This window comes from Buteo buteo, chromosome 22, assembly GCF_964188355.1.
Source record: "Buteo buteo chromosome 22, bButBut1.hap1.1, whole genome shotgun sequence".
NCBI classification, from domain to species: Eukaryota; Metazoa; Chordata; class Aves; order Accipitriformes; family Accipitridae; genus Buteo; species Buteo buteo.
Window position 1 is genome coordinate 37279 of NC_134192.1, and position 12915 is coordinate 50193.

The 12915-nt window shown below is 60.2% G+C and overlaps 3 protein-coding genes across 13 annotated transcripts in view; all 3 read right to left on the reverse strand.

The window, feature by feature from the left end:
* Nucleotides 1-1221: 1221 nt before the first annotated feature.
* RPS4X (ribosomal protein S4 X-linked) lies at nucleotides 1222-5758 on the reverse strand. The gene is made up of 7 exons (XM_075053973.1): nucleotides 5682-5758; nucleotides 5366-5443; nucleotides 4650-4830; nucleotides 4113-4210; nucleotides 2837-3008; nucleotides 1994-2151; nucleotides 1222-1384 (listed from the first exon to the last, which is right to left on the reverse strand). Exons 1-7 carry the CDS (start codon nucleotides 5682-5684, stop codon nucleotides 1283-1285), a joined length of 792 nt encoding a protein of 263 aa, XP_074910074.1. The 5' UTR covers nucleotides 5685-5758; the 3' UTR covers nucleotides 1222-1282.
* A 922-nt stretch (nucleotides 5759-6680) lies between these two features.
* On the reverse strand, nucleotides 6681-7749 carry CITED1 (Cbp/p300 interacting transactivator with Glu/Asp rich carboxy-terminal domain 1). The gene is made up of 2 exons (XM_075053974.1): nucleotides 7603-7749; nucleotides 6681-7464 (listed from the first exon to the last, which is right to left on the reverse strand). The coding sequence occupies exon 2, from the start codon at nucleotides 7450-7452 to the stop codon at nucleotides 7000-7002; it is 453 nt and encodes a 150-aa protein (XP_074910075.1). The 5' UTR covers nucleotides 7453-7464; nucleotides 7603-7749; the 3' UTR covers nucleotides 6681-6999.
* Nucleotides 7750-9363: 1614 nt separating this feature from the next.
* Nucleotides 9364-12915, reverse strand: part of HDAC8 (histone deacetylase 8) — a 45879-nt gene continuing 42327 nt past the window's right edge. For 9 of the 11 annotated variants that reach the window (XM_075053661.1, XM_075053656.1, XM_075053657.1 and 6 more), the window contains one exon: nucleotides 9893-11858. In XM_075053661.1, coding sequence (XP_074909762.1) covers nucleotides 11800-11858 — 59 coding nt within the window. In that variant the 3' untranslated portion in view covers nucleotides 9893-11799. The other 2 variants (XM_075053655.1, XM_075053659.1) reach the window with 1 other exon arrangement.

Below are 12915 nucleotides of genomic sequence, written 5' to 3' on the forward strand. Positions count from 1 at the left end.
GAGGCTCGCGAGCGATGGGGGCATGGACGGCACCCCAGGCACTCAGACGCCCTGAGGACACGATGCTGCCAGCCACCGCTCGGTCGCGGACACTTTCTGCGCCCAATAAAAGCTCACAATTTTCCCCCAGTGCTCCTCTGTGCCTGCTCCATCTCGGGAGAAAGACGGGTGCAGGCAAGGCCTGTGCCCACAGGCAGAGCTGCAGAGTCCCTCTTCTCCAGGCCGAGCACAGCCCATGCCATCGGCCTCTGCCCATGCCTCCAACACTCCAGCTCCACCCAGCTAGGGCCCCCACTGGCCTCGCTCCACAGTGCCTGTGTCTGCCTGGACCTGGGCAGCCCCAGCCCACAGCCAGTGCCCAGGCATGGCCTCCCCTGGGCCCGGCGGCACATAGAAACCCCTTCCTGCGGTGCCCCCTGTGCCTCTCCTGGCACAAGCCCGGGCTTTGGGACTGTCCTTGCTGCCCAGGCTGACTGCCCACACAACCCCTGCCCACCTTGGCCTCCACGGCTACTGCCAGCCACCCAGCCCTGGCCCTGGCACCACCTCCTGGGGGGCATCAGTCCGTCCCCGGACTGGTGCTTGGCGCTTGCCTTTGCCAGACTCCCTGGCGACCCCGGCACCCCATTCCTCTGCTCCAGCCAAGTCCCTCCCAAGAGAGCTGCCCAGCCTCCAGCACCACCACTGCCATCCCCAGTGTTGCAGTCTCCCCCATCCTGGCTGTCAGTGTGATTCCTCACATACTCCACCTCCGCGGGGAAGGCACTGAGGAAGAGCAGCCTGTGAGGGACCTCCACAGCAAGCAGCCACCAGCCGGCTCCCGCCTCAAGCCCAGCCGACCGGCCAATGCACCCCCCACCCCTGGCACTGGCCACTGAGCCTCCCCTCTCTGCTCAGTCCCACAGTCAGAGGCATTCCCGGAGGGCCTCAAGCCTGTCTGGCACCACTGTCCCTGGGGAGAGCCCAGATGGCTCTTCCCAGTCCCCTGCTCCTCCAGCCATGTTACTGAGAATGACGTCCAGGAGCACGTGTGCCAACGCTTTCTCGGGGACAGAGCAGCCTGAAGGTTCTCCCCACTGCTCCTCCTTGCCTTTCTGGGAGATGGCTCTGGCAGTTGCTCAGCTCCCTCATCAGCAGGCCCTTCTGGAGAGCAGAGCATGCCTTCGCACTGGTACAGCACAGCTCCCTCCAGCCCTGGGATGCTTCCCAGCCAGTCACACAGCCATTTGGGAAACGGTTTAATTAATAGACTGAAAGGACCACTGCCAGCCTGAGCTGGAGTTCACCCGCTGCTCTGCTTGGCCGCCAGTCTCTTGTCTCTCTCTTCAGCAATGGTCAGGCGGATGCCCTTTCCACGGGGCAGGGAGATCCATGGCTTGTTACCCTGCAGCAAAGGAGAAGCAGCTACCTTGCATCAGGAAATCTGGACAGGGGCAGAGCTCTCCCTCATGGGGGGAAAAGCAGCAGAAGCCAGCCCCTACCCAGCACTGGGCCGTGTACACAGGGTTGCGGTGGCACTGGCCCAGCGGAAGCCCCTTAGGAAGGCGCCAAAGGTATACCAGCCCTACAGCTGCCTCTTTTGGTCACATCCATGAAGAATGCACTTCAGCCAAAACACCACCCCTTTCCAACTTGGACAAAAGAGCCCATTGGGGATGGCAAGACAGCAGAGGCATTGGGCAGGGAGGGCACTCTCAGTCAGAGCAGCTGCCCAGGGCACATCAAGACCTGAGCACAGCTCAGCTCCCAACTCTCAGGTTTAGAAAACCACAGGGCTGCTTCTCAAAAATGTCCCCATTGCTAAATTTACAGTTGTTTCCCCTTCCCTGAGCAGCCAGAACCACAGGGAGCAGAGCCAGAACTGATGCTGGCACTGGAGCTTCACCGTGTGAGAAGGCAGCTGCCTACAGAAGACGCCAACACCTCTTTGCTTCAGCCAGCAGCGCCCAACAACATGGGGGAACCCACCAGCCTTGTGTCCGCGCAGGCTTACTTTGCCAATAACAAAGATGTTGGAGAGCCTGGTGGCAAAGCTATTGCCATTGGCGTCCTTCACGTGAACCACGTCAAACGAGCCAGGGTGTCTCTCCCGGTTGGTGATCACCCCAATACGACCCAAGTTGGCACCGCCGGTCACCATGCACAGGTTACCTGGGGTGAAGGAAGACAGGTGTGACAAGAGCGAGCACCAGGTGCCATGGTGAAGCCCACCCTTCTGCTTGGGCTCTTTGAGGAGCATTGCTGAAGAAGGGAAGGGACGGAGATGCACTGGCCCACAGAGCAGCCACCGGACCACCTGGTGACACCTACATCCCACAGGAACCCTGGCACACTTTGAGGAGCCAAAGAGCTCTCTGGCCACAAGGCCCACACCAAACATTCCCCACCACCTTCTCAGTTGTGTCAGCACCAAGGAGGCATTCCTGTACCACTTGTCCTGGCACTGCTCATGGCTCTGGAACTGAAATCTTCTCCTGCAGTACACAGCCAGTAATCTCCCTACAGCTGCCCAGAGCTTTCTGCTCACAGCTCTGTGAGAGCCAGGCTCAAACAGCCACTCCATCAGCTCGCTGCTTCTACCTGGTGCCTGCTTGCTCTCTGATTTGCTCCAAGACCCTACGCCAAACACCTCCCACTGCCAGCACATGGGAGGAATCCCTGCTCCGGCTCCAGGTGGAGATGCCCCAGGGAAACAACCCCTTTCCCAAGGCTACCACCACTGCCTCTCTACTTTAGAACAAAGACGTCTGACATTTGTATTTAACTTCCACACTGCTCTCCACAGTGCGGAAGAGTACAGGGTAGAGTACATCTTTACATGGGATGCAAGACCTACCTGTGTCAAACTTGATGAAATCTGTGATCTTGCCTGTCTCCAGGTCAATTTGGACCGTATCATTCACCTTGATGAGGGGGTCTGGATAGCGGATGGTACGAGCATCGTGGGTGACCAGATGAGGGATTCCTTTGGTGCCCACAAAGATCTTCCTCACCTTGCACAGCTTGTACTGCAAACAAAACCCAACACTGCTTAGCTGAGGCAGTGAGTGGCACCATGGACCACGGGACTCTTGGTCCCCAGGGAGCCCTCAGACCCCAAGCAAAACACCCAGACACTCCAGGGCTCGCTACAGGAGCCTGGGCAGTGACTTGCCCAGCTCACTGCCCCAGCAATGCCTCTCACAGGGCTGCCACACAGCTGTGCTACAGCCCCACCAGAAAACACCTGTGCTTCAGGAACAGCTGGCCACCCTGGGCTTCGGCCTTGCCACAAACACTTGCTGCATTTTCCTAGGAAAGCCTGCGCCAGGGCAGTTTCCTCATTTTGCCCTGAAGCCCGTGGTCACACAGTGGAGGCACAGGCTGCCTTTCTTCAGGACCCAAGAGAGATCTGTATCCCTCCTGCCTTTCACTCCTGACTCCTTCACAGCCGCTCTGGGACTCACAGGTCAATAGAGAGTGGTAGCCAGAGGTAAAAGCCTAACACGGGGAAGCAGAGAGGCCCCAAACGCACACCACAGCTGGCTGTGACACAGCCATCTCTCCCCTCAGCATCACTGCATGCCTGCAAGGCCTGCTCTTAGGAAGAACATGCAAAGTAGCGCACAGACCCGCAGCTCAGGCATGCCATCATGCTTGGGTTAAAAACACATGTGCAGGAGTCACTCCCTGACACCTAGGGCCAGAGGGCAGTTTTGTAAACACTTCCATAACAGACCCAGGAAGGAGTTCAAAGCTTTTGCACCGCAAGCAGTACCATGTTTCTGATCACTGTTAGCTTGTGGAGCCCTACACTAAGGCTCACCACACCACAGTAGAGCCATCCCCACCCCAAAGCTCCCTGTAAAGGTAACCCAGCCCATGCCAACAGTGGTCATTTCAAGCACCAGACAATGCACCTACAGTCATCTAGGAGCTGCTCTCATGTCACAAGACTTCCCCCCTGCTAAAGGCTTCGCACCCCAACACTGAAGGCCCTGATGTTCTCAAGGGTGGCATGGACTCAGCTATCGGGGAAGAGAGCCAGCAGCTCCTGTTCAGGAGTTGCCAAAGAGGAAACACCCCGACCAAACCCAACTGGTCCCACGCTTAACCCAAGTTGAAGCCCTCACCTTGGCCTCTTCAGCTGTGATGCGGTGAACAGCAAACCGGCCCTTGGTATCGTACACCAAGCGGAAATGCTCACCTGTCTTCTCGATGCTGATGACATCTGATTTCAGAGAGGGGAAATGAAACAGCAGCTGTTATCAGCTACATTATCCGACACTGTAACTCAGCACAAAGCTCAGGTTTAAAAAGAACTAGTGACTGCAGAACACTTCAGGCATGAATGATGGGGTGAGTGTCTCCTCTTGACCACAGACTCACATCTTTTACTGCAATACAGTGCAAATTAGCAAAAACTGCAAAAGGCTGAAGTCTAAGCAATTTACACATATGCAAGCAGGCAGTTATAGGCTACAGATATCTGGCTTTGGTATTTGTTGCAGTGCACAACTCCAAACTAAATAACAACTGCTTATACTTATCTTTTCTTCAACCCCACCAGGAAAGCATCTTTCCCCCCAAATCATGCCAGCCTCACAAAACATTCCCCCATCAGTGCAGCAGAGCTGCCTGAGGTACCTGCCCCAGCCCTCTGTGCTCACCCATGAAGCCTGCAGGGTAGGTGATGTCTGTGCGGACTTTGCCATCTATCTTGATGAACCTCTGCATGCAGATCTTCTTGACCTCATCTCCTGTCAGGGCATACTTCAGCCTGTTCCGCAGGAAGATGATGAGCGGAAGGCATTCCCTCAGTTTGTGAGGGCCTGTCGATGGACGGGGTGCCTGCAAACAGAAGCTTTCTGCTGGGTGCTCAAGCACAACATCAGCATTGACTGTCCCCAGAGGAAGAATGCTACCACCCCGGCAGCTCTCACAGCAGCACCCAAGGACAGTTGTGTGGAGCCTAACTGCTAAGCAGGCAGTGATAGGCTGCAGATATCTTTTCCTGGTATTCACAGCACCCTTCCCCCAAGCCCTGCCAGCCTCACAGAACACTGCCCCCAACACCATGCAACAATCTACTGACCCACCCCCGTGAAGGAAAAACACAACAAGCAGGATCAAAGAGAGCAGCCAACTACCCCACTGGCAAATAGGGGAAACAGAAAAGCTGCTTGCAAAGACCCTAACAGCAACCACCCCTTCTCCCCGGCGCTGCCCAACTGCTCCAGCTCACCACCGGTGCCCGAACAGTGCGCCTGAGCACCCCCTTGGTGAGACTGCGAAGCCGCCTGGGCCCACGAGAGCGGGGACGGCCGCTGTCGCGGGCGGCCCGGGCCCGGCCCCATCCCCACGCCGAACCCCGTCCCGCACTCACGAAGACGCCCGTCAGTTTGTCCAGCATCCAGTGCTTGGGCGCAGCCACGCGCTTCAGGTGCTTCTTGGGGCCACGGGCCTACGGGACGGGATGGGACAGGACGCGTTACGGGCCGCCACCAGGCTCAGCCCCCCCAGCCGTCCCGGCTCGGCCACCCCAGCCGTCCCTCCCCGGCCCCCCCCGGGCTCCCGCCCCACCCCGGCCCTGGCGGCGGGCTCCCTCCCACGCCCCGCGACGCGGCGCGGGGGGCGGCAGCCCGCAGCGAGCAGTGGATGGCAGCGGATGGCGGCGGGCAGCAGCCGCGCCGCGCTCTCACCATGGCTGCGCTCCGCCGGGAAAGGACTGCCGTTTCCGGTCCGCGGTTGATACCCACGGGCGCGGCGGCCGCGCTGAGGAGCGCCCCCTGCCGGCCCGGAGGTCCAGCGCCGCCCGGTGCCAGGGCAGCCGCGGTGCGTGTTCCGCCCCCCGCGGGACGGGCTCGGCCCGCCCCGCGGTGACCTGCTGACGTGCTGCCCACGGGGGGTGAGGGAGGAGGGGTCTGGGCAGCCCCCCCCCAGCGAGGTGGGGTGCCCCGTCCCCTCCCCGCTGCAAGCGGCCTTGACGGGGGCACCCCGCTCCCGGCAGCGGGCGGCTGTGTCCGTGCCGGGGAGGCACGGGGGGAAGCCGTCGGAGGGTGACCGGATCCCTCCCGCCTCTAGCCGGTGCCGTGGGACGGCCCCCCACGTTGTGCCCCTGCGGCTCGGGAGAGGGTGTGCGGGTTTCGGGGGTGGTACAGCCCCCCTCTCCCACCTCCCCTCCGGGGCGGGGCGGGGGGGTCGGAGACTCCGGGTACCCGGCTGCCCCGGGAGCCGAGCCGGGAGGAACGCGCGTGCCGGGCCACCGCCCTCCCCTCGCCCACTGCCCCTGCCGGGGTCGAGCTGGGACCCCACGCAACCCTCCGGGCCTGAGTGCCCGTTCCCGAAAGCAGCTCGGGGGCCCGCGGTCCCCAGCTGGGACCCCCGGGATACCCCCAGGCCCCCGCGCCCCGCCAGGCAGCCGAGAGGAGCGGCCCTGCACCGGGCGGCCCCCGGCAGGTCCCCGCAGCATCGCTCCCGCAGCGGGGCGCGGGCGGGATAGAGGTCCCGTCCTCGGGGGTGACACGATGGGGACACCGCGCAGGTGGCACCCCTGGCGCCACCGTAAAGCTGGGGGGAGGCTCGGGAGCTGCGGGGGGCAGACCCTCCTCCCACCCCGGCCGCTTCCTACGGGGTCCCCCGCGGAGACGGACCTCCTTGTCGTCCCCCCACAACCCCAGCGCTGAGCTGGACAGGGAAAGGGGCACAGCCGGGGGGAATAAGGGTCCTTCCAGATTTTATTAGACACCACCTTGAGACCTCCGCCTGCCTGGCCCAGTGAGGCGGCGCCGCGTTGGGGGCGGGCAGCGCGGCCCCACCCCTCCTCCAGCCCCGAGGGCGGCCCCTTCCCACCCTCGGCCGGGCTCCCAGCGCTCCCTGCGCCCCCACCCCGCCCGCAGCGCCGGCCCTCGCCCCCCGTGGGGCGAGCCGGGGCCCTCTCCGCGCTCAGCGGCACCGGACGGCGGGTCCCCGGTGGGGTGACGCGGGAGGCCCCGGCCCCGGCCCCAGCCGCCTTTAGTCTCAGCAGCCGGCCGGCAGGTCCGCGGGGAAGTCGAACTCGTGGTGGCCGAGCCAGAGCTCCGGCAGCTCGTCCGCCCTGTCGAGGCCAAGCTCCAGCACCAGCGCCCTGAGCACCTCCTCGTCCACCGGGTCCGAGTCGATGATGCCGGGGCCGGCGGCCGGGGGGGAGAGATTGCCCGCGCCCCGCGTCCCCAAGCCCCAGCCGGGCGGCGAGCGGGGCTCCTGGGAGCGCCGGACTCCCCCCGCGGCGCGGTGCTGGCTGTTGAGCTTCTGGAGGTGCATGCTAGCCAGGAGGTGGGGGGCCGTCTGCAGGGCCAAAGGGGCGGCGGGGGGCGGCGGAACGCCCCCCGCGGCGGCCGGCAGCTCCCCGGCCCCGGTGCCGGAGCGGTAGCGCAGGGTCGCCGCCACCTCGCGGCCCTTCGTGCCCCGGGAGGGGCACCGTAGAGAGCTCATCTCCTCCGGCGCCTGCGGGGGCACGGCAGCGCTCAGCGAGGCGCGGGTTGCCCGCCCCCTGCCGCCCCGAGCAGATGGGGTCCGGCGGGGTACCCAGCCGGGGGGGGGGGGGGGGGGCGGGGAGCGGCGCCCGGCTCCCCCCGCGCTTACCTGGGCGGCCCTGCTCCCCACTCGGCTCCGCTCCCTGCACGGCCCGGGCAGCCGCCGCCGCCGGATTTATAGCGGCCCCGGTGCGGCCGGGCCGCGGGGAAAGTCGAAGCGGAGCGGGGCCGGCGGGCGGACGGGGCTGGGAGGGACGGGGCAGGACGGCCCCCGGCCGGCCCCCGGCCGGCCCCCGTGCCCCCCACCTCCCAGGCTGGGCTGGGACCCGCCATGTCACCCCATCCAGGCTGGTGCCTCCCACACTTCCCCACCCAGCCTGGACACCCCCAACCGCCCCATGTTCATTCACCTGCCTCACAACCTCTTGGGTGGGAACCCCCATGCCTCCCCCCATCCAGGCTGGGACACCCTTGTAACTCTTATCCAGGGTGGGGGGCAAGAAGGGAGCTCAGTTGGTGCCAGGGCTGCAGAGGTTGATGTGGGCTGGTGCCCTCAGCTGGCTGGAGGGGGATTTGGGTGTGAGGGGGTCAGCTGAGGGGGCACTGGGGGTACCCCTGAGCCTTTGTCCCTCCTTTTGCACTTTTCTTGCTTTGCACCGAGCTAAGCTCCAGTTGTCTCTCCGCATTTCGGGCTGTGGACAGAGATGGCGGAGGAGGTGCTTTACCCTGTGCTTCAGTTTCCCCAGCTGTCTGTGGGTGGGCAACCTGCCTGGTTTAGGGTGCCATATCCCTGCAGTCCCATGACCGGGTGCAGCTCTCCCTGCACCTCGCCTAAACCCCATTTAGTGCCACAGTGTTTGATACTTGGGGGGGTTCCTATTGTTTGTTTTCCCAGTGGTGTTCCTGAAGCAGGTCCCATGGCTTGCAGGGCTGTCTGTGCCTGGTGCAGGGTCAGAGCACATGGGGCCCCATGTGGGTCGGAGGGGGCAGCCGGCCAGCTTCTCTGCTCTCTCATATCTCACTCTTCTGGCTGAATGATCCCCAGGCCTGACATCTCCCCTGGGCACTGAGAGCCTTTGCTGTGCCAGTGGCAGTGCCAGCCTTCTGCCAGCAGTCACCACACAACGCTGGTCTCCCCCCACCCCACTGCAGCAGGTGCCAGGGGGACACGGCGGGAAGCAGGGAGGGGGTCAGGAGTCACTCCGGGGGACATGGAAGCCACATCCAGCTGAACTCCCTCCACACTGGATTTCCTGTTGTTTGGATCGGCAGTGAAAAACAAGAGATCACAACAAAGCCAGGCCAGGCTGGGAGCCCCTTCGTCTTGCTATTTATTCCAGCATAATCTAATTAAAGCAACAGGAAATATGCTTTCCCACAGCAACTGGACATCTTTAAAAAGAAACAGCACAAATAAAAGCTCCGTGGGCCAGGTGAAGGAGCGGACAAGGGCAGCAGAGGCCAGGCTCCACAGCCCGAGACACCGGGATGGATCTGCCCCAGATACCTGTGTACCTGTCCCCTTGCTGAGATGCTGGGTGGCAGTTCTTATAGGGCGCTGGGGCATCTGGAAGTTCATCTGAGATCTCTCAGGTCAGGAGTAGCCACCCTGCCCTGCATCTCCCTCGACACTCTGAAGAGCATCCCCAGGGTCTGGCCCCTCAGCACAGGATTTCAGGAGCCCACCCATCGCTCGGGGGGGGAGGTATCTGTGCTGCCTTACGTGATGGGGCTGGAAGGGACGGTCACAAATGCAACTGCAGATCTTTGCTTTCCAGTGCTGGCGGGACCTCTGCTGAACATGTGAAGTGCTGTGGAAAAGAGCACTGGCAAGGCAGGGTGGGCGCAGGAAGAAAGGCAAGGGCTGGAGGAGTATTTCAAATACTTTATTTAAAAAAAAATCCCAGTTAAAAAAACAACAGCTGTGCCTTTCTGTGGGTAAGAGGCACAGCCTGTGGCCCAGGCCCCAGCTGGCCCTCGGTACCACTCCCTGGGTGGGCAGCTCAGAGGCCGTGCTCCTGCCAGCTGGGGAGGGTTCACAGGTCTGAGGAGCCCCTCTCTTAAAAAACATTTAAAACCAGTTGTGAGAATAAACTCTGTGGTGTTAAAACAGGAAAGAGAAAGGAGCAAGGGAGGCTCTGCCAGCGCTGGAAGGCTGTGGCTGGAGGGCCACACTCCTGCCTGGGGACAGCCACAGTGCTCATCATGCGCAGCAGCAGCTTTTCTTCTTTAAAGAGATAAAAATCAACCAATCAACAGTAATTTCTTCCAAATTTCCCCCACAGCCACAAATTTCACCAGCTGCTCAAATAAACACGCCGTCTTCCCCACGGGAAATGCTCTTGCGGAAACTTGAGCCTTCCTTCTCCGCTAAACAACATGCTTCAGATTCCCTGCAAATAAAAGGAGGCAGAATTCCACTGATATTTCAGCCTGATGGAGTGGCCTGGCCAGGGGCAGGGGTGCCACCTCTACACCTGACAGACTGGGCAGTGATACAGGAAACCCAGGCTCAGCACAGACCCCAGTCCCTGCTGGCCCCTCACTCCCTTCAGAGGCTGCTGCCCTCCTCCGAGCCAGACTTCGGGAACTACCAAAGATCCTGCCACTGCTTCTGCTATGAGTTTCTCCTGCAGGCTGATCGCTGGTTCAGGATTCATGGGCCAGCACCAGAGGGGCACATGCTCACTCCCTGCTGCCTTGTCCTTCCTCCAGGCTGGATGCATTGCCAAGAGTGCACAGCATAGATCCCTCCCTTCCAGCTCTGAAGCAATGCTGTTCCTCCTCCCCTCCTGGACAGGTCAGGGGGGATATCCCCTCCCTAGGATTGGCCTGTACTTGGGAATGGACACTCCAGGGCATCCATGGCCATTGCATCTCCCACCCACCTCCTCCTACTCTGCTTCTAACACCAATACATCACAACATGCACAGAGAGTGAAAAGGACTTACAAGCCCTGTCTTGCTGCCCCCAGCTTCTCCTGGGGACAGGGACAAGACAGATGGGCAAGGGCATTGAACAAGGCTGGCAGGAGCTGGCAGGGCTGACCCAACCACCTGCCCTGGACTCTCCTGCCTGGCTAAAGGACTGTCCCAGCTCCTGAGGACATGCATGGAGATCAGGTGGGGAACCACCTTCCTTTGCCCTCAGGCAAGGCCCAGCCCTGCAGGCAGCTCTGAGAAGAGCACAGCGGCTCTGGCTCAGCCCCAAGGGCCAACGGAGGGAGGCCAGTGCTGCAGGAGCTAGTCCCAAGGACACTACACATGCTCCTGCCAAAGGCAGACCAGGGTCTCTCGTTAGGCCTGAAATAAAAAGAGTAGCTGGGGCTTTGTGGGACCCTGGGCAAAGCACTTGGCAGCCAACCCTCAATTCTGGAGCAGTTAAGTGTGCTAAAGAGAGCCTGCAGGCTGGGCTGGCAGTCCCTGTCCTCTCCCTGCTGCTTCCTCACCCACAATTTCCATTTAGACATGGTGGTTCACATCCCAAGCAGATGATAAAGACTTTTTCTGCGTGCCGGGGCATTGGATGCCCTGCACTCACGCTTACTGCTTTGCATGGTAGCTGGGGCCACAGTTGCTGGAGCAGGAGGGGATGGAAAGTCCAGCAGCTGCCAGCACAGCCAAGCAGGCAGCAAAGCAATGCTGGGAGGCAACAGTCAAGAGCAGGAGCCATGGCTCTACTGCTGTCAGTCCATCCAGCACCCGGCCCTGCGCCCAGCAGGCCCGTTCACCCAGGGCTGGCAGTGCCACATCCCCCTGTACAGCCTGGAGTAGGGGCTGCTGTTCTGCCTTGCTCCATCCATCACCGTTTCACTGCCGAGGGGAATGGACCCTCCTTACCCCACTCGCTCCTGCTTCCTCTGGTACTGCCACTATAAGTGCAGTGGAAAACTCACCGCAGGGAAAACCAGTCTAGTTAAGCTGCAATTGCCTTGGGAGCCCATAAGTCAAGTATCTGTTGGGAACAGGGTTTGTAACTGCCTCATGCCCCAGACAGCACTTTGACAGATGACAATAAAGACTGCTCTTTTGCAGCACGACAAAAAAGAAAACAAAAATCATCATGCATAGGAGAGAAAAGGAGTGGGGGAGCTGTATGTAACAAAGCACAAGCAGTTGTGATCAGGTGGTGGACCAAACGTTCCCAAAGAAGTGTTTCAACAGACCTGCGCTGAAGTCGCCCATCTCCAAAGGATGGGCACAGACCAGTCCTGCAGGTTTCCACCTCCTCCCAGGCAGCGGTCCCTCACACAGGCTTGGGGACAACTGCCTGAATGTGATCCAAGTGAGGTGGTAGTGTGCCATGTTACAAGCCCACTTCAGCAAGCGTAGAGTCTTGCCTTTTATTCATCTCTCTGTAAGACACTAGAAGACATGGCTGTTTTCTGAGTTATTTCCACCGAATCGGAGCACTCCTGTTGTCTTGGGAGCAAAGGATGGGAACTTGGCTCCAGGGCAAAGCACTGTCTCAGAGAAAAGACTTGTGCTAGGGCTATTTTTGTGTTGCAGGGTTCACTCTCTAACTGACAAGCTCCAACTGAACTTACATGCAGGATGAGGACCTGAGCTCACAGCATAAAAATACAGAACTTGGACTTTTGATGCAACAAATGGTGATTTAAACCAAAGAGGCAGAAGGTGGTAAAATACCCTATGTCAGTCTTGTAACTCAGGTGATGAGTGTACATGGGGGAAGTCATAGTTCACCAAGCTGTGATAACGGGACTGTCAGCAACTGGGAAGGAAGTCTAGGAGTCAAAACTGGGCTGGGGACTGGAGAGGCTGGGGAAAAACTAGGCTGGGGAACTGAAAAGCTAGCCATGGTGCAGGGGAAGGGCTAAATATGTGAGCTCTCCTCTCTTGAATTCAGACACTGTGGTATGAAAGGGAATGAAAACCATGCATCAGAAGCAGCTGGAACATAGCCTCTTTGAAAGCATCTGCTTCTCATTCAGCCCTACATAGCCTCCAGGTCGTCCTACATCCAAACATTAACCCCCAGCTCCAGGCAGTCCACTAAGGGGTTTCTCTCTTATTGACAGGGTAATCCCAGCCATGGTACCCTCCTTGCATCCAGGCTGAGACCTGGGCTCACAGCCCTAGCTTCTTCTGTCTAGCTGTAATTAGCTGCCCTCTTCTGTAGGAAGCCTCTGTGGGCACATATGTCTGAAGTTGATGACACCCACAACCACATCCAGCAAGTGTTTAATCTCATCGAATGAATCATAGCATCACAGAAGGTGCTCCAGCCCTCTGATCATCTTCGTGGCCCTCCTCTGGACTCGCTCCAATAGGTTCATGTCCTTCTTATGTTGGGGGCCACAGAGCTGAATGTAGTACTCCAGAGGGGGGGTCTCATGAGAGCGGAGTAGAGAGGGAGAATCACCTCCCTTGACCTGCTGGTCATGCTTCTTTTGATGCA